Source organism: Molothrus aeneus, chromosome 17, assembly GCF_037042795.1.
Source record: "Molothrus aeneus isolate 106 chromosome 17, BPBGC_Maene_1.0, whole genome shotgun sequence".
In the NCBI taxonomy this organism is placed as follows: domain Eukaryota; kingdom Metazoa; phylum Chordata; class Aves; order Passeriformes; family Icteridae; genus Molothrus; species Molothrus aeneus.
The window spans coordinates 10,681,949-10,702,078 of NC_089662.1; the positions used below are offsets into that span (position 1 = coordinate 10,681,949).

Sequence of the window (20,130 nt, forward strand, 5' to 3'; positions counted from 1 at the left end):
GGACAGGGAGCGGCCAGGGCAGCACGGCGACACGGGGACAGGGATGGAGCAACTCTGCTGCGAGGGAACGCTGGGGAATCGGGGCTGTGCGGCCTGCCGTGGGTTGAATCCGTGACCCGACTGGGGCTCTCCAGTACCTCTAGGGGACTCACAGCAAGGATGGGGCAAGGCTGTTTACAAAAGAGTGGAGTGACAGCACAAGGGGAATGGGTTCACACTGGAAAAGAGAAGGTTTAGGTTAGATATTGGGAGAATCTTCTCTGCGAGGGCGGCGAGGCCCCGGCACAGGGTGCCCAGAGAAGCTGCGGTTGCCCTATGCCTAGAAATCTGCAAGCCGGGGTTGGACGGGTCTGGGAGCAACCTGGTGTAGTGGAAGGTGTCCCTGCCCATGGCACGGGGTGATTTTTGGGGTCACTTCCACCCAAACCCCTCTGGGTTCCCTGCGCGCTGCGTGCGCCAGTTGCGGGGCGTGCCGGGCGCTGCGCAGCGTGCGCAGAGCGGAGCGCGTACGCCAAGTGCGCAGCGCAGACAGCGTACGCCAAGTGCGCAGCGCAGAGCGCAGCGGCCCCGCCCCCGGCCCGCCCGGATGACGGTGCGGGTTCTGCCGGAGCCATGAGCTACGACCGCGCCATCACCGTCTTCTCCCCGGACGGGCACCTCTTCCAGGTGGAGTACGCGCAGGAGGCGGTCAAGAAGGGCTCCACCGCGGTGAGTCGGCGGCCGCGGGGCTGGCGGGGCTGCGGTGGCGGACGGGGCCTGTGGCGGGGCTGGGCCGCGCTGCGCGCCCGGCCTGGCGGGCCCGGGAGGCCGCGGGAGCCGCTGTAGGGACATTCCCTGGCGGGATCCATGGTCCGTGGGGCTGCCCAGAGCCCCGAGCTTCCTGAGGGGCTCCGGCGGTGTGGCAGGCCCGGAGGGATCCTCTCCCGGTCCCTACGTGCTGCAGATTGTGATATTCTGTGTTTGTGCACGAGGCAGAGTCCAGCGCGTTGGGAACACGTCGGTAAAAGCCCTTAGGAGTGCAGTGCTTCTCCCGGCTTCCAGCTGTCCCAAGCCTTTGCTCAATGAAAGTTTTATTTCATTTAGGGGAGGAGGAAAAAGTGTTAATTTGTAAATACCGTTGTATTAGTGATTGTAATGAGTTCTAGCAATAATAAGTTTTAATTTTAAAAAGTCATAACTGTATTAGTAGTTGTAGTATGTTTTAATTGGCATTACCAAAAAGAGAATGTACCATTTTTGGGATGGGAATGAATATAACAAGATTTAGTGCCAGAGAGATTCCTCGTTTTTTTCAGAAATTAAAAATACTGTGAAAGTGGAGACAGCATGCAATATAACCACCCATCTTGTCTCTTATTGAGATTAATGTTTTTGGAAACATTTGGAACATGCTGATTCCCATCCCCCTGTAAGAAACAGTGGCAATGAAAGGGAAGGGTCGAGAGTTTTTTTTTCCTCCGTGATGTTGGAAAAGCTGTATTCAAGGTACGAATTAGGAATTAAAGCAGCTACAGACAGAACATTTTGGCAGCTGTAGGTGTTACTTGGCCTGCTCTTCAATGCCTTGGGCGCTGAGTTGAGCAGTGCCACTGGACTAGTGGGGTGTTTGTGGCTGTGGAAACACTGATGGTGCTGTTGGAGAAAGGACAGTTTGTAAGAGGAGCTGAGTCTGTCTCTTGGGAGCCACAGGGATTTAGGTTGTTGTAAACTGATGATGAAACTGCACCCTGAAATGCATTGCCATTTTTGTTACATCAGTCCTGCCTCCGGGTTGAGTGGGAAATGAAATCCTGACTTCAAGCTGAGGTAATGGTTACAGTGTGGGGGTTTGGGCTTGGTTACTGCTCACTTGAGCAATTCCTGCAGCTATCAGGAATTTTGGACCTGGGTTAACTTTTGTACTTCTTCTTTTCATGCACGGAAGGTTGGAGTAAGAGGGAAGGATATTGTTGTCCTTGGTGTGGAGAAGAAGTCAGTGGCAAAGCTGCAGGATGAGAGAACTGTCAGGAAGATCTGTGCCCTGGATGACAATGTCTGCATGGCTTTTGCAGGTACATGGTGCCTTCAGGGCTTTTGGCAGCTTTTGGGGCACCTTTGGGCGTGTTTGTGGAATCTGGGAACCCAAAATATGGGGTGTAACTGGCTGAGAACTGTGGGAGGCACAGTATTTCCACAGTAGCTTTTTTTTTTAATACGGAGAAGGAGAGTGTCAGTGTCAATAATATTTTAATATTTTTAAGAGGAGATCTGATTTAACTGACTAAAACAACAGGGTTTAGGTTCAGTGTGCAGGAATGAGGCTCAGTTCTTTCTCCTGCCTTGCTCCCTTAGCCAGGGTCTGGGATATGTGCAGGGGTGTTCACAAACTTGAGGAAATTTTCTCTAATAAAAATAAGGCTGTAAGTGAAAAATGGCAGCATTAGCTAAAAAGTAAATAATAAGAAGAATTAAATAAGAAATAAATTTCTTTAAAGTCCTTTTTTTTAAAGGGTCCCACTTTAGTCAGCTAACATCATGCTGCTGTAGCCTCATTAACTAGATGAGGTTACCTGGGCAGATGAAACTGGACTGCATGAGGAATAATGTGTGTGAGAATAAGCACTGCAAATTAGCTGGGATATGGAATGCTGTCAGTAATACTCCCATTACCTGGTTCAGAATTATGTGTCACCTAACTCACAAACATGGAAGCTGTAAACTAAACCCTTTAGTTATTTTTGTGCATTAACCACCTTCTGCTGCCTTACAAATGCTCTTGCTCAGGAAACCTCAGAGCTTCAGCTCTGCTTTGATTTTTCCCTTGCTGTTGACACTGACCCTGTGCCTTTTAGGGTCAGATTGGTGTTCTGAGGGTTTTTCATGACTCTGAGGCCACTCTGTCGTTTCAGGGCTGACAGCTGATGCCAGGATAGTCATAAACAGAGCTCGGGTGGAGTGTCAGAGCCACAGGCTCACTGTGGAGGACCCTGTCACCGTGGAGTACATCACACGCTACATTGCCAGCCTCAAACAGGTACCTGGGGCTGCTCAGAGCTGCTGGGGATGTGTCCTCACCTGACAGAGGTGTTTCATGCTCTTGTGTTAGCCTGTGCTATGCATTATGTACAGTTAGGTGTGTGACAGGTGGGACTAGAGTGTCACACGTGTAACATGAACTACACCTTTTGTAGCATGGAGTATCTGACACTTCCTCAAGCTGTGCAAATGTCTGTGCTCTGGCCTCACTCCACTTACCTGCTAAAAAACACACTGTAGGTTTTTATTGGGAATGGAAAAGAACAATTGAGTGCTGTTTGAGTTTCTTCCCCCAAGATAAAGCAATTAGTTCTTGTAAGGCCTGCACAGCTCCATGTGCCATGTCATCAAGAGCACACTGCTCATCTCACTCCCAGAACAGTGGGCCTGGGTCACTGTCTTTTCTTTTAACTCCTGCAAAGCCATTGCAGGGATGGGTAAGAGGGAAGCAAGTTGGTGCAGTATTTAATATGTTTTGTGTTTGATAGTCATGAATTTAGAATGAATTGCAGCATCAAAATATGCCCAGCTGTGTTCTGTGAGAAAATTACTCATTAGCCAGTGTATTAAACTGATTTTCAGCCACCAGCAAGAATTAGAGAAAATTTAATTTACTTATGCACAGATGTGCTGGAGCAGTGGTGATGGTAATAATGTGATTGTTGTAATAATCACTGATCTGTCAGAGCAAGGCACCACTTCCAGAGTTTCACTTTGTTCCTTTTTCCAATCTCACATTTGTGTCTGTCTCTCTGGCACGTTCACCATTTCTCTCACCCTGTTGCAAACACACCTGCCCCAGCTCCTGCTGTGGTGCTGTGGGTGTCAGCCCTCCTGCCCCTGGTGTGTGACATGGCAGTGACTTTGCTAGCAGTGTCCCAGGAGGGCTGTGACATGGCTCCAGTGTAACCTGCTTACAGCAGGAGCTGCCATGATTTCCTGTGGAATCAGTGCAAATCATTGGTGAATACTCTTCAGGTGTCCTCATGGTATTTTTTGGCACACTGGGGCTTGCAGACCTGGCTCTGGCTGCCTCAGCACCTCAGCAGGTGGGGAGGTGCTTCTGGAAGCCATAACCAGGTGTAGGAACAGGCTTGGACAGGAACTTGGACAGGAACTACCTCTCCCCTGCCTTAGGGGCTCCATGGGATACAGAGTTCTGACTAATGGAGAGAGCCAGCTAAAAGCATTTCTGGTGGCTCTTCTGGTTGTCACTGCTCCAGAGTGAGCTTTGCAGGTAGAAATGTGTTCAGAAGTGCCTGAGATGTGTCCTTTGTGCTCAGAGGTACACGCAGAGCAATGGCCGCAGGCCCTTCGGGATCTCCGCCCTCATCGTGGGCTTCGACTTCGATGGGACCCCCCGGCTGTACCAGACTGACCCCTCTGGCACCTACCATGCCTGGAAGGTGAGTGGGGGCAGTCCCTGCTGGAAAGGGAACATTTGTGAGTTAATGTCTCCTTTAAAGTGGGATTGGGGTAGAGGAGATCTCTGGCCAGATGGTGCTGTCTCACAGCTGCAAAAATCCTTAATGATCAAATGTGCTGAGAGTGGCCATCTGCAGTTCAGCTTTCCTTGGGAAGTCTTGTCCTGCTTTCAGAAAAAACCCCAAAACCAACCCATGTGTGCCAGATAACTGTCCTTGTGTGTGACAGATTATGCAATTGTACAACTTTGTGTTTCTTTCTTACTCTGCAAATGAAATCTTTTCTAAACTCCCATTCATTTTCTTTTTCCCTTAATGTTTCCAGGCTAATGCCATTGGCAGAGGAGCCAAATCTGTGCGTGAGTTCCTGGAGAAAAACTACACTGATGAGGCCATTGAAACGGATGATCTGACTATTAAACTTGTCATCAAGGCTCTTCTTGAGGTGAGGCTGTTTCACATCTCTTCTGTGGCTTTTCTCTGTCCAGATTCACTTCTTAGATGTGAATAAGGGAAAATACTTGTGGATGTCCCAAGGAAATACTGCAAAGGATCTGTGAGAGCTGTTTACTGTAGGCTGGGGGATGTTAGATTGAATTCAAGGTTCAGAATATTTAGGGTAACAATTTCCATAGTTTACACAGAACTTACCAGCAGCTCTGAGAAGGAATACAGACTTTAGTTCTGGGTGTTTACAAAAATTTACCAGAGATGTGCTAAAGCACATGCTGAATATTTTATTTTTTAATTGAAGTTTAAGATACAGAAAATGGCACAGGTCAGGTGGTGGGGCTGAGGTGTTCTCCATCTACCCAGGTTATTGGCACCACTGTGAAGACCCTTTTGAAAGTTAGTGCTGCTGGTGTTGAGAGCTTAAGAGCCAAGGAGTGAAATACACCCCATCCATATCTGTTCTCCTTCTAAGGAGACCTGAGGGGGCTTTGTTGGAGTGCATTCCTGGCCAGGCTCCTAAAGCTTCCCTCTGCCTCACGCAGGTGGTGCAGTCTGGTGGGAAGAACATCGAGCTGGCAGTCATGAGACGGGAGCAGCCGCTGAAGGTGAGGCTCTTGTTTGCTTCTCTCCCCTTGAGCCTGTCTCTGATACTGTCCTTGTTGATCTGCCTGCACTTAATCTCACATTTTGCACTGACAAATACTTCAGTTTATTCTTAGTGGCCAAGGAATGTTGTTGTGTCTGCAGCAGGTACCTGCTTTCAGATAAACAGCAGTTCTTCCCATGGCAGAACTAGAATCACTTCCATGAATGTCTCTTAAGTTTATTGGTATCCTGAGGGTCACCCATGTTTCTGTTTTAGATCCTAAACCCTGAAGAAATTGAGAAGTATGTGGCTGAAATTGAAAAGGAAAAGGAAGAAAATGAAAAGAAAAAACAGAAGAAAACATCATGATGAATGAAATGCACCCACTTAGCTGCTTCTTTTTAATTCGAGTGATGGGTTATTCTGTATAGACATGTAGGCATTCCAGTTACTCATACTGTGCTCTCTTGAGATCTACAATAAACCTACTGATTTTTTTTTAAAGCTGTTATTTAAAAAAACCTGTCTGCTCCTTGGATTTTAATTACCCAGGATGATCTGGTTGGCTACAGAACAGCAGCAGTGACCCATTAAAGGACAGAGACTTTGCTTGCATTTTTTCCTGGACACTTCACTTTGTTTAATGGTTCTTTTCTGCACTGTCTCAGCTCTCAGAATGTCCCCTTTTTTTTTTATTTTTTATTTACCTTAAGCAGCTGTCTTGAGGGTTGTATTATGGTCTCAACATAACTAATATGGAGTTGGGGTTTTTATTCCCTAATGGGCATCTTTCAAGGAGAAAAGGCTGGATCTGCCTTGCAGCAGCCTGTGTGTGTTTTACTGCTAAAGGACAGGACACAGAGGGGGTTGTGTTTTGTGGGCCAGCATGAGAATGTGCTGCAGGCACAGGCTCAGGGCAGAGGGTGCGTGGCCTGGTGATTCCAAGTCTGGGTCAGAGTAAAGCATTGCTGGTGTGGGTCCTGGGGGGCAGGATTGATGCAGCAGGAGCTAAACCATAACTATAGCAAGTGCTAGATACAACAGAGTTGTTGTAGCTCCTCCACCTTCTCCTGTGGTATTTGTCCTCACATGCTTCCTCTCCCCCTCTTACCCTGTGGTTTGAGATGGTTCCTCATCTCAGAGGAGCCTCAGGCCCCTCTCACCTGAGCTCACACTCCCAAGTCTCAGTACTTGAAGCAATAGGAACAGGTGCTCTTTTATTGTAAAAGTTTCTCCCTTTGTACCCACCAAGTGGGTAGAACCAAACTGCCCTGGGAAGTTTGGTTCAAGACTCTTCAGTCTTGCACAGCCATAGGGTGTGGGAGTGTCAGAGCAGGGTTGGGGTGGCAGCAGGCACAGCAAGGGCTGAATGTGGCCAGCTCTGTACTCAAGCCCCTGCTCAGGCCACTGAGGGGCTCCAGGGATGCTCCAGGCAGCAGAGCTCACAGGGCTGGGCTCTCAGCCAGGAGCTGTTTACAGGGAAATGCTGCCCAGCAAAGTGTGGGCAGAGGATCCCACAGGAGTCAAGGCCAGGGAAGCAGCAGTGCTGCTGCTGCTCAGGGCCACATCAGACCACAAGAGCCAGAGGAAGCGTAGTCCTGCAACACCAGGTTAATTTAGCAGCCCTTGGGCTGGAACATTGAAGTAAAAAAAGCTGCACTTAGTTTTCTGCTCAAGTCACTACAATTGTTCCCACACTGGGAATTTTCCATGGGGAAGCTGACAGGGCTGCAGCTGAGCCCCCAGTGCTCCTGGGGAAGGGCTCACAGGTACCAAGCCCTGGGGCTGAGGCACGGCCATCAGGCCCCTCTGCTCCTGGACAGCAGGAGCCAGGCCAGCACCTGGCTTCACACAAACTTCAGCAGTGGCCAGGATGTGCTTATGCCTGGGAGCTGAAGCTCTGCTGTGGAAACAAGGGAATTGATCCCACTCAATTGAAAAGGCACAGCTACATGCGAATAGTGGTGATTACATAGGAGCAGTGAGGATTTCTCCTCCCATCCTCTGCCAGGGCAGTGCAATTCCATCTCCACACCTAGAGCCACAGTGGCTGCTTTGCCAGCAGCAAAATTAGAGGCAGAGCAGCTCTGAGTGAGCCATTCAGCACACCCCAGCTTAGAGGTGTGAGTCAGGGCCTGCAGCAGCAGCAGCACTGGCTCCTGGGGAACCCCAGGGCCTCCCTCTGCAAGGCTGGAGTAACAAAACCTTCATAAGCTGAGTGCCAGCACAGGAACCAGGGCAGCAGTACAATGTGCAGTGCCTGGATTTGGGTGTTTCAGCCTTTTTCCAATACTGTGTAACACTTCCAGGTTTGCCAGAGCTCTGCAGCCAGGTTTTCTGCACCTTGGATGGGAGCCCTGCAAGGCCAGGTGCCAGAGGAGTGTAGGGAGTGATGTTATGGAGCTATGTACAGAACAGAGGTGGAGGGAAACATTAAACATTTACATGTTTATTATAATTACAATTTACATTACTCCAAAGAGCAGCCCCACTGCTATGTTCTAATTCTCAGCAATAAAGTCCTACAAAAATAAATCCAAGCTTTTACAGTAACCTAGGTCAATGCATAACTAAAAAAACTTGAGCTATGTAAGGGGTTCAGTCATCAAGGTGCTTTTTCAACAAAATTCCCTACCAACCAAAAACGGGACACATGCCTATAGCAATTTTAACCCACTTATTTCATGCAAACAAAGGTAACCCCTCCCTCCCAGCCCTCTCCCCACATACAGATTTTTAAAAACAAAAGAAAAACAACTAAACTATTTACAGTATGGGGGTATAGAGGAAAGAAATTAAACATGCCCATCTGTTAAGCTTCATTATATGGTCTCCCATCCCTAGTTGAATGAAAACATTCCAAAGAGTTCCACCACAGTCTACAGAGTACAGAGAACTGTTTGCTGGTTCTGCCTCCAGAAACTGGCGCTGCCTCCAGCGAGGTACAAACCGAGGCAAACAAGTCAGAGCTTCAGGTCTCCTTCCCAGACAGTCACTACTGCCAAAAACTCTGCACATGAGTGGGGACAGTCACTGCTCCCATCCCACATGGTGTCCCCATGCTCCAGCAAGGAGCTCCAAGCCCCAGGCATTCCCAGCACCCTGCAGCTCAAGGCAGAGCCACGGTCCTGTGGTACCTCCAGCCCAGCAGCAGCCCACAAACAGCTGTACAGTCAGAAACACTACTACATGATCAACACTCCAGTATTCCCAAGTGACAATATACACAACTCCTCAGCACCAGGAATCCATTTCTCCAGATACCAAGTGCTACTTCACACCTGCTGCCAAGATCCATGAGACCAGCAGCACCAAAGGATCCATTTGGTTACTCAGAACAAACAAATTATAGCTGGTTTATTTCAAGTGAGCTTTGGTTCTGTGTTAAAACAGCATGATTTCTCTTCTCCAGGGTTCAGAAAAGGAGTCTGACTTTGAGCTTAGACTATAGCAGCCTTGAGAGACCCAGAAAGAAGAACCGTGTAAGTTAGTCTGCACTTGAAAAACACAAACAAAAAGAAAAGACACCCTGAAGAAGGTACCCCTGAACACATTCCCTCTTCCAAAAAATATTCCAGCAGACAGTGGCTGGTCCAAAGTAAGTCCAAAATATAAGCAGTAGTACATGAAATTCTGTCGCTTGAGCTGAGACAGTAAACAATATGAACCATTTTCCCACGTTAGTGCAGCAGTTGGTTGTTTTCTTTTTATATACAGTTTCATTCTCTCAGGAGAGATGTTTGAACCTATTCAGAAAAAGGCAGAGTTAGATTTGATATTATGGGGTTCTTCTCCCAAGAAGAGAAATAGCAAAGCTCATACCCCTGTATGAGCTGAAATGCTTAGTTAGAAATTAAAAGCTGCTTGCTTGAGCTGAGCTTTTTCACAGACAGGTGAGACCAAGAAATCAACACATTAAACCACCCCATCTCCTTCTACCCTTTAGAAATATCAATCAGACCCAATAAGGAACAATTATTTATATATCCATGAGACTGGAGGGCAAAACAGACTGCACGGACAGTTCAGGCAAGGAGTAAGAGACAAACCTGGCGCAGAGAGAGCATTTACTCTTGCTAGAGCACTTGCCTCTGAAGTTACACTCTGCCAGTACCAGCTCTGTGAGTGGTTTGGTTTCTCCTCGCTGCTCCACTCCCCCTTCCACCTCGAAATCCACCTCGGAAGCTGCGGCCACGAAGGAACCGTCCAGACACTCCAAAGGTCTCTGTATTGAGCTTCCTCTCCTCAGCCCACGTGGTGCGCCTGGAACTGAGCAAGGCTGAGTTCAGCTTGAGCACAAACATGAAAGAACCACCAGCCCACTCAGAGAGGAAGCCTCAAACCCCTGATTTTGTTGAGCTGCACTGCAACAAGCACCAGCTGCAGTGTACCTGCTCTAACCCATCCCCTCTGCAGCCACAGCACAGAGCCAAGGGAACCCCTCATGCTGACACTAAAGGGATGTCTCATTTCTCCAGGCACTTGAGGGCATCAGTGGTGGCAGTGAAGGCTGAAGCTTTCCCTTCATATTCCCCACATTTAACCTAATGCATTTCCACAGCCAGAGCTGACCTCTCTGCCCCACCTCCAGGCTTAGCTCATTCCTGTCTGCCAGCTGCACCTTCAGTACAGCATGACCCTGATGCCTCCTCTCCCACAAGCCAGATAAGGAATTTGTTTAAAATCAATGGGTTCAAAGTCAGTACTGGGAAACAGAAATAGAAACTCCTCTATCATAGTTTAGGCAAGTGTATCATATCAGCTGAAATGCTTTTTGTTTGATCCCACTGCATGAAGCTTGGTTCACATCACTTGTGAGCCACCAAATGCATGGCAATATTCCCTGTCTAAAGGGTATTCTAACATTTTTAAAAAATTAAACCATGTCACATAGATTATGTCTGAAATTTTATGCCTAAAATTCCATTTAAAAACCAAGCTTTTAAAGAACACTCACCTAGATTTCAGTTCTGAAGAAATGTTGTCAAAGAAAGACTTGGATTTATCATAATAGCAGTTGGGCCCCAGCAGGTCCTCCTCTGCGTTACCATCATTGTTTTGGGTTGCCACTCCAGGGTCCCCTTTTTCTTCCCCCGTCTCTGCTTTGTCATCTGAAGATAATGAAATGTATTACACTTCCTTGAGGCACACACTGCAGAGCCATCTGTTCTCTTGCTCCCTCAAACAAGATGTGAGAGGTAATCATGCAGTTTCTCAAAACCAGTTTGTCTATGCAGTGTTTACTACTAGCTCAGGAATTCATATTTAATGAAGGCACAAACCTTTAAAGTTTAGTTTCTTCTTGAATTCTTTATCAAGTTCCTCTCTGTTGAATTGTGCATTTGCACTTTCAAAGTCAAAGTCACCTTCAAACTTTATTGTATTTTCCTTCACAGTAGTTGGTCTGTTTTGTCCTCTAGAACGGTTTCTGGTTCTCCTGTTTCCTGAAAGCAGGAGAGTTTAAACACTTGGTAACGCACAGGGAGGTTACATGGCTTGCTCAAGACCAGAGGAAACCAGGGATAGAACTCAGGAGTTTCTGGCTTCCAGTCCTGTGGTTAGGCCACACCTCTTTGAAAGCAACTTCTGATTTTGGCTGTAGAAGACACATTACAGCAACACTTTAACTTTCTGAGCATTCCTGGATGTCAGTCTTACCACTAAAAGTGCACCCAACTTTCCTTCCAGTGTGCAGAGAGGAAGGCAGAACAAGCACTACAGCAAGAAAAGCTGAGGGAGGTGGGGAAAATTATCTGTCTGCTCTTCACCTGTAAACACAGCACTATAATTAGCCTAAAACCCATCTTGATGGCAAAGAGGAGGTCTCAGAAAATCCAGCAAAAGACTCATCTACCCACAACTGGAGCTTGTACTCTGTCTAGTTTCTCATTTCCAACTGAGATGCTATCAACTCCTTTTTGAAAAAGCTATAACCCATTCTACACACTAATTAATTTGAAGGCCTGAGAGTCTGAAGTGTTCTTTCCTGTCCTTTCTCATTTTATTTGGGCAGAAACCTCTTTGAATGTCACTTTCTTCTGGCCCATGCTTATACTGCCACTTTGAAATCAGAATTCTGCTCTATGGAGGTGAGTGTTCCATAGCTGCTCTGTTAGAAAAGCTCTGGAAAGTCTCAAACAGGCTGCCTCTCCCAGGAAATACACTTGAGGTTTCAGAGAAATCCAGTTGCTGCTGCCAAGTCACAGCATTGATTTTTATGACATACCTGCAACTTTCTAGAAAAGGCGCTAGAACTCTGTCCCTGGAATGTTCTGAACTTCTGCGACTCCAGAAGCTGTTTTGTTAGGGAAGCATCTCTGGATGCCCAAAGCTTTCTCCCAGTCTTCTGTCAGTTAATCCTTCACTGAAGTTAACACCTTTTGCCTTCACAGGCTGTTGAGACTGTTTAGCGTCAGCTTAACCTACCCGATCTTCTCCTTTGAGGTCTTCTGTTTTCATCATTCACCTGTCCTTGGGTTTGCACAGGTGCTGCCTGAACTGTATCTACTGAACAAGAAGGATAAACTTTAAAGGAGCACAAGAACATTCCCCAGGCAGCTCAGGGTTGCAGTGCACCTTGGAAGGCTGCTCCAGCCCAGCTCGGGGCTGGAGCGGGGTGTACGTACCGCTCGCTTTGCTGCTGGCTGGCGGGACCTGGCGGGCGCTGCGCGGGATCCCCGGAGTCACCTTCCCTGGGGGCAGCTTTTGGGAATTCATGCTGTCAACGGGGCCAGTCTGGACAGCCTGCTCTACCATGGGGCTTTTGCGGACTGGGTGAACAGAAGGAAAGCCAGCACCTGGAAAAAATCCCAATGACTAAGTGCCTCTCAGAAAATGAGCCAACACCATTCAAACCCTGCCCACTTCTAGGGGAGAAACCGTTTGGTCAAGAATGACTCAAAGCCTTGAGTGTGCATCTTTACAGGTTAAGTTTAAGTGGCACCAGGTAAGGCACCACTGCCATACAAGTCATGGCTCTCATAATCCAGAGCCTCAGTTTCAGGAAATATACCCAAATATTTCTTAAATCAAGTTAGACAAACATTAAACAACCAAGCCAAGTCAGTCACTCAGTTTATACCAAAATTTAATTTCTACGTTATGCAGGATTTTACTTTACATGGTAACTTTAAATCTGAAACAAAAATTCACCATTTTGAAACTGTTCAACAAAGTTACCCCACTTTGTCAAAAAGGTTCTGCAGCAAAAGCTTAAGCACCTCAGCTATATCCCCTTTTGTAAGCCGCTTTTAGAAGTCCTTCAACTTCATTGCTTATTGTTAGAGCTTTCAGACAAAGAAAACCTGAAACCAGACCAGGATCTCAAAGTTACCCTTTTAAATTCCTTCTTGGTCAAGGCCAAAGTGTTACCAAGACTTCTGTTGCTCTTCCATCCAGGCTTATTTATTCACACTACAAAACATGTAAATACTTTTCATGGTTTGGTATACCTTACACCAATTATATTAAAAAGTGACAGTCTTCAGTACTCAGAAGAAACACTGCATTCTAGGTTTAATTAGAAGGTTTGGAGTACTACAGGTTCATGTAGTTATGCATAAGAACTGCTTGGAAGCAAACTTTAACTGAATATATATTAAAAGAGCAAGAAAAGTGAAAAGCTGAAGAGTTCACACAAACCAAGCCACTGACAGTTCTGGGTCACCCAAGTCCAACATGAGATATACCCAGTAGGTTACATCATGCAGGTTCCCAGTTAATGTATACCTGGAAAACTTGCAAGGAAGACAGACATATCCTAAGGATTATTGAGTAGGACAAAGCTGATGTGCAAGTTTAACATGAGAAAGTTTCAAAGTTTAGCTGAGTATTGAGAAACTATGTACAGATAGATGGCCAAAAGCAGAGAGTAAGTAAAAAGCTTCATGCCAACACAAGCATACATGCTTAAGCTAAAACCAGATGAAGCTAATTATTGTGTTTAAATGCAGGCTGCACCTGGTCACCCTGCTCTGAGGAAGGTCAGTCTGGTATCTCAACTCAACCTTCTCTAAAGGTTTTACACATAGAAGCAAGCACCCAGAACCATGTTATCTCTGCTACTCAGGAATCACTAGCTGTTAGTCATGCTTTACTAACTGGGAATCTGGACAAGTTACAATGCCCCATCATGCATGAAATCTACCCTGATGTTTCCTCAGTTATAGAAAATACAACCAAATTTCTGATCAGCCTAAGTCTCCAACCACAAGGCCACCCACAACTGAAGCAGTGTGCTTCTTTTTCCAGGAAAGGCTGACCAATTCCTCACCCAAACCCTATGGTGACACATGTTCCTGGACAGGATGCAGCACATTAGCATCTCTAAACTTCATCCTTCTCCTGATACTTACACAAGAGGATCCACTGTCCTGGACTTTTCCTTTCTCCTGTCTCTCTAATTGATACTTCTAGGACAGGAGCAATCACACTTCATGTAATGAAAGGCAAAAAAAAGCTGAGAACAAACTAGTTCTACTGGCATTACCCATATAAGCACTATCATTCTAGGAGGGGTTAACAAGAACAGTGTTTGCAAGTGCCATGCAGTTCTTCCAAATATTTGGAGTCCTCAAACTGCTGTTACCCTTGGAAGAGAGCTGATGGGGCTCTGAAGACATGTCAGGCTCTGAAACAGGTTGTGGAGACGGAGAAGAACTAGGGCTGGAAGCAGCTGCTGATGCTGGAGGGCTTACCAATTTCTCTAAAGAGATAGAGGGAAGAAGAGAGAGCAGAGATACATGGATAAGATACAAGGTAGTGAAACATCTGAAGGACTTGGAAAGAGATACAAGATTCTCTAGAACAGCATTAGAGCAGCTTATTTACAGTCCTCTCTGGAAATACAAGTTTTTTTTACATGTGATGTGAGGTGTGTTAGGTTAGAAATAAACTGGCCTCAACTGTCAGGTATTCCCATTAATTTCAGAAAGAAACTTCAGCTATTTAGTTTGTTTCTTTCACGTGTGTGTGTGCACATGCAAGTGAAACACAGGCCTCCTTGCAGTAAAACCATTGCACAAAGTTGTGAGCTGCTTATTCACTGCTCCTTGCAGCCTGACACTTGGCAAGGAGTTTGGTGTTAGTTACTGTTATTTGCTTTCACAGCAGCTGCATACAAGACCATCCCTCTATTCTAGCAAGTAAAGTTTGTACTTACCTAAACCTAAGGAAGCTGCATACTGCTGGCTAAGCAAAGAGCTGGCAGCAAGCTGGCTGTAAGGTGGCATACCTCTAAACGGGCTGTAAGGCACATGTGGCTGAAAGGATGATGTAGAGGCAGAGCCCAGTGAAGACTGTAACAAGACAAAGTACATTTCCATTTACAGTGTCCAACAGTCAACTTGCTTTGGCAGTGATTCTTTACTTCATCTACAGCATTACTAAAGCTTAAGTAAATTCTGAGAAGGGTTAGTTTACCTCTTTATGATTTTCTGCATTCTCAGCTAGCTCTGGCTTTTGTTGACTGAAGTCTTAATGCTGCTGCTATTTTAAACATTACAACAAAATTCAGGATGCTTTAAATAATCTGAAGATTCCTGGAGACACTGACTTGCCTTTATTTCTAGAAGTTTTTACCAAAATGCAGTCCTTCAACACCAATCTCAGCTTTTTACCAACACTTGAGGCTAACTTACTTGGACAATGGCAGGATCTTGTGGCAGAGTGTGCTGAGCTTTTGGAGGTTCACAGACAGTGATGTCTTTGATGTCACTTCCTCGAAAAATAATGTACTCATAGATTTCTTCTCTGGGAGGAGCCGGTCTGTCTGTGGGCCGGTCCTCGGTCCCGAAGGATCGCACTGGAGCATGGAAATGGTGACATTAGTGCAGAACTGCCACTGCAGCACTCTGCAAACTCACATTCATGCGATTAAAAAGTATTCCTTCAACACTTGCCATTTGTAACAACAACAACAGCTTCTTCCAGAACCCTCAACCTCCTCACACACATCTGCTCCCTCAAATGCCAACTTTTTCAGCAGCCTGTGTAAACAGTTTTGTTTACATCAAGCTGTGAAGGTAAAGACCATAGACCAGCTGGAGTGAAGAATCCTACTCCAAACCCAAGGACTTCCTCACAGTGCTGCACTCTCCTTCCCTCCCCAGCAGCTGTCCCATGGAGGCATTCAGCTCCAGACAACTGCACCAGACCCAGGGGAGGCCCCTGAAGCAGCAGGGGGAGATTGTAGAAGGCTTTAGAGCTCAAATCTGCACCTTTGGTTTCATACATTTATTATGCAGATAGAGGTGGTTTTTATCAATGATAAAAACTTGCTATTAAAATTCCCTCTCTACTCCAATGTCACTGTTTTTATGATTAATGTGACTACAAAGCAAGCCACCAGTGATAAATCTAAGTGCTTAGGGAGGCCTCACTGAGTGCCAGCTACCAAAATACTTGAACAGACACTCACCAGCAATGTCACACATCAGAGTGGAAAAAAAAAAAAACTTCAGCTGACTGTGGCAACTACTAGGTAGAAGCATAAATTAATTTGAGCCATTAGGAAAGAAGAGGTCAGACTGGATTATTGGCACAGGAAAACAGATAGCACAGTTACATCACTGTGGCACTGACATGTAAAAGCTTGAAATTTCAGCCACAAGTTACAGAAACTTCCAAGTTCACTGGTGTGGCTGTTTTCTGTGCTTGAGAGGCACTCCCAGCTCAGATGAGTACCAGCACATACTGGCTTGATGCACATTTTCTGCCAATGGAAGAACTCTGGATTGGACTCCCTCAATTGCTTCTAACAGGTTATCACAGAAGCACTGAAACACCTCCACCAGGACATGCCACTCTTCCTGTCACACAGATGGGGGCACCGCATCCTCCCAGGAAAAAGAGCACCAAAAGTGGATGCACTGAGCATCCTTGGCACACCATGCTGCTCCTAACTTACAAGGAGTGTTGGCAGTTGCAGCCAGGGATACTCAAGAGTCCTGTCCCAGGGTGTATGCAGGGGGCTCACCTCACACCAGGTAGCACTGAGTGCCACAAATGGCCTTCACCTTGATGAGCTCCCAAGGAGCAGGTGAATGCCAGAACATCCCTATCACACTGCTCAGCACCTCAGCTGCACCTAACAGGAAGGGGATCTTCACTGGTACCAAGACAAGCTATCAGTCACTGCCTTTCAATGGCCATCTTCCATGAGTTCCTAGGGTAAATAACCTCTCCAAGTTATTTTAGATCTCCAGCTGCTGTTTGATCATATTACAGCTGTAACCCAGTCAACCAGAAGCAGATTATAAACTGAAAGCAATGCTTGTAGCCTTTTGGACATGAACTGTACCACTGATCTCTCTGTTCAAAATTAGATTATTACAGCTCATGGCAAGATGTACTAAAGGTACCCAGGGCTCCTGCAGGATTCCACAGCTAGCTTGGAAGGCACCATGACCAGCCCATCAACTTTCACATGGACAAACACACGACCTGCAAAGCCCAAAGCTGCCCAGGCAGCCTTGCAGTTGGTCCCAAGGTTTCTAAGAAAAAAGGTGGAAAGCCAAGTCCTTGTTGTAGACAAAACAGGGCTGGAGGAGTTGAGCTTGCCTGTCCCTGCACCTCAGGTGTTTAACTGTTGCTGGCACAGCACAAAGTGCAGCTAAAGTTCCTGTGGAGGTGGGAAGGGCTGTCTACCATGAAGTTACTGACAATTGCTTAGAGATGGACAGAAAATCAATCCCACAGCACTGCAGCTCCTGGTTTACAACACAGCTCCTACTCGTGTAGGGCTGTTGAGCTTAAGCTCTGAAGGAGCAGGAAGCACAGCAAGACTGACTGGAAAGCAGAGCTTACATGGATCTTTTTTGGTCAAAAACTCCAGTTGCTTCAGACTTCTACTTAAGGGGGAGCAACTTCCTGACAGGACAGCAGTGGGTTTAAACTTCCTTTGTTTGCAATTTAAGTTTAGCCTCTAACAAAACAGACAACTTTCTTGTAGTGATTAATTAAGCCCATGGAATCTCCAGCATTTAAGATTCTGTGCACATATTGAGGTTTAACAAATAAAAATCAATTGAAGTCAGCCTGGCTTCAAGTGAGAGGCTGAACCAGATTTCCTGAGGTCCCTTTCAATTTAAGTATTTTTTTTATGAATGGTAGAACTAAAGAGAATGGTACTGGCATTGCACATGGAAGTGTTTAAACAGTGGCATCCAGGGTTTAACAACAATTTACCTGCAGTCTGGACAACTTCAACATCGTGTCAGTAATTCATGGCCCTTCTAATGCCTCAGAAATCAAGTGTTTTAAACCACTGACACCACAACCAGGTTGATACTGCCCTGATTAACTTCAACATTGTTGCTACATTTGTAATTCTGACACTAATTTTGCTTTGCTATAAAGTCTCTAAATTTGAAAAACCCCTCTGAGCTACAATAAAAAGCAGGCTTTGTGATATAAAGTTTATGGAACAGCTCTTTAGGTAGGAAAAAATGTATTCCCCACCTACTGCAACAACCACTTAGGCATTCCAGTTTATCAAAACTGAACACTGAGAAACCAATAAATACAGGAACTGCCAGAAGTCTTATCCAGAGCATATATTTACTCACATCATAAAGCACTTTAATCACACATGCCTATGAAACACACCAGCTCTGAAGAAGCAAGTGCAAAGTGTAAGGCAGGACTATGTAAGGAACCATTTCTACTCGCTGCTGGGTCAAGGTGAAGACGTTCCTGCACCTACAGGAAAGGAACTGCATCCTTCCAGCAACCTCTCAAGTACTTTGTGCCAAGCACTAACACAAACAGCTCCATTTGTGCATTTAAATAAATGGCTACATTCCTAGAAAAAAAGTGAATTCGAGAAAACTCGCATTTTTAACTTCAGAAAACGCTCTAATAGGTGTTAAATAATGTCCAGCATCACATAAACATCATTATGCTGGTAAACACTGGGGCACAGGCTGCCTTGCGGGTAGTTGTGAATCTGGCAAGTCAGTGCCTCCTGCCAGCAAGCAGTCTTCCAAAACAAAAGGTGTTTGTTTTGTGGACAACCCCGATGGCTGGCTGCAGGCAATGAAGAACGTGTGAACTTCCCAGAAAAAAGGAATGACAAAACTCAGGGAAAGAAATCGCCGATGCACATGAGCTGAAGTGGAAGCTGGACTTGAAAAGCAGTACAGGAGTAAGTTCATGTTTGAGGGACTAAACAAGACAGGACAGGTTGTACTGAGATGAAATACAGGAGTTCCCAGCACAGGTGACAACTGAACCCAAATGACACTGTTTCCAAGACAATGATCAGTATTTCTACAGGGAAACAAAATGTAAAGCCTCGCTAAGGAGCAGCAAGGTCGGCGAGTCAGACCCACGTGCAGGTGGCCCCCAGCGCTCTGTACAGCCGCTCCCACCCTCCTCACCTGAGCAGAGTCCAGTTATCAATCACGGAAGGAACAAAGACACAACAACAGCAACTGTTTTCCTCAGCGCCGGCCTGGGGCCCTCCTCGAGCCGAACACCGACACACAGCCGAGCGAGGGGAACCTAACCACGCACAGCGATGCCGAGCGTCACCTCCCCGCTTCTGACAATGGCAAGGGGAGCCAGCGCTGCCGGCAGCGCTTCTGCCCGGGAGCTCCCGGGGAGAGCCGAGGGCTGCTCAGCATCCCGGGCCCTGCCCGCCCCTCCAGCGCGGCCCCTGTCAGTGCTGACTCACGGAGAGCAGCAGCGCTCCGGACCCGGGGCTCCAGCCCCGCCACAGCCCCGCGGGGCGGGCGGGCCCCAGGCGCGCTCATTGTTCGCGGCACGGCGGCCCCCGCCGCGTCCCCTCAGCCAGCGCCGGCCTAGGCCCGCCCGCGCCCCCCACAGGGCCCCGCCTCACCCTTGGCCAGCGCCACAGTGGAGTTCTCGGTGTCGATGGTGTAGAGGATGCCCTCATAGCGGATCTGCGCCTTGGAGATCAGGCTGATCTTGCTGCCGATGTAGGGGGTCCCCGAGCTCATGGCGGCGGCGGAGCCAGGGGAGGGGAAGGGGGGGGTCCCAGAGCCGCGCGGAGCCGCCGCGCCGCCCACGCGCACTGCGGAGCCGGGACCCCGCCGCGCGCGCCTTATATAGGGCGGAGGGAGACGGGCCGGGGGGAGGCGGCGGGGGGCGTGATGCGGTACCGCGCATGCGCCGCGCGCTATTGACCAGACGGGAGAGACGGGGTCAGACGGGGAGGGGCGGAGGGGGAACACCCGGGGCCCGCGTCACGTGACCAGCGCGGGCGAGGGTGCCACGTGCGCCGCGGGGCGGGGCGGGGCGGGGCGGGGCGGGGCGGGGCGGGGCGGGAGCGCGCGCACACACACACACACACACACACACACACACACTTACTTGGCTTCCCGCGCTGCCGTGGCTGAGGGGAGCGCGCGGGTAGGAGGGGGGAGCGGCTCTGAGGGCGGCTGTGTGACACTGAGGCTGTGCCATTGCCTTTCGTGTGGCACCGCTCCTCGCTCAGGTGACACTGCCCCTTGTGTACCACTGCCCCTCACCCGTGTGTTATTTCCCTTCGCCACTGTCCTAGAGCTGCTGTCATGCAGCGCGGGGAGAAGCGGGGAGAAGGAGACCATCGCCTTCCCCTCACGGAGCAGCCATGGCCGCCTCTGCCCAAGCCCCTTCTCCCTCCGGCAGAGCCGCGGGTGCCCGGCGGGC

At 47.7% G+C, this 20,130-nt stretch overlaps 2 protein-coding genes across 4 annotated transcripts; one reads left to right on the forward strand and one right to left on the reverse strand.

The window, feature by feature from the left end:
• Positions 1-558: 558 nt before the first annotated feature.
• Positions 559-5,982, forward strand: PSMA7 (proteasome 20S subunit alpha 7). Its single transcript, XM_066561793.1, has 7 exons — positions 559-708; positions 1,925-2,051; positions 2,889-3,013; positions 4,299-4,421; positions 4,765-4,884; positions 5,435-5,497; positions 5,755-5,982. Exons 1-7 carry the CDS (start codon positions 613-615, stop codon positions 5,845-5,847), a joined length of 747 nt encoding a protein of 248 aa, XP_066417890.1. The 5' UTR covers positions 559-612; the 3' UTR covers positions 5,848-5,982.
• Positions 5,983-7,911: 1,929 nt separating this feature from the next.
• LSM14B (LSM family member 14B) lies at positions 7,912-19,551 on the reverse strand. 3 transcript variants are annotated; one of them, XM_066561433.1, is made up of 10 exons: positions 19,319-19,551; positions 15,117-15,280; positions 14,639-14,774; positions 14,066-14,182; positions 12,105-12,275; positions 11,905-12,003; positions 10,761-10,922; positions 10,436-10,589; positions 9,568-9,747; positions 7,912-9,224 (listed from the first exon to the last, which is right to left on the reverse strand). In XM_066561433.1, the coding sequence occupies exons 1-9, from the start codon at positions 19,437-19,439 to the stop codon at positions 9,576-9,578; spliced, it is 1,296 nt and encodes a 431-aa protein (XP_066417530.1). In that variant the 5' UTR covers positions 19,440-19,551; the 3' UTR covers positions 7,912-9,224; positions 9,568-9,575. The 3 variants fall into 3 exon arrangements, with proteins under 3 accessions (XP_066417530.1, XP_066417532.1, XP_066417531.1); XM_066561435.1 differs by having other exon boundaries at positions 11,905-11,982; positions 19,319-19,550; XM_066561434.1 differs by having other exon boundaries at positions 11,905-11,985; positions 19,319-19,550.
• Positions 19,552-20,130: the final 579 nt, after the last annotated feature.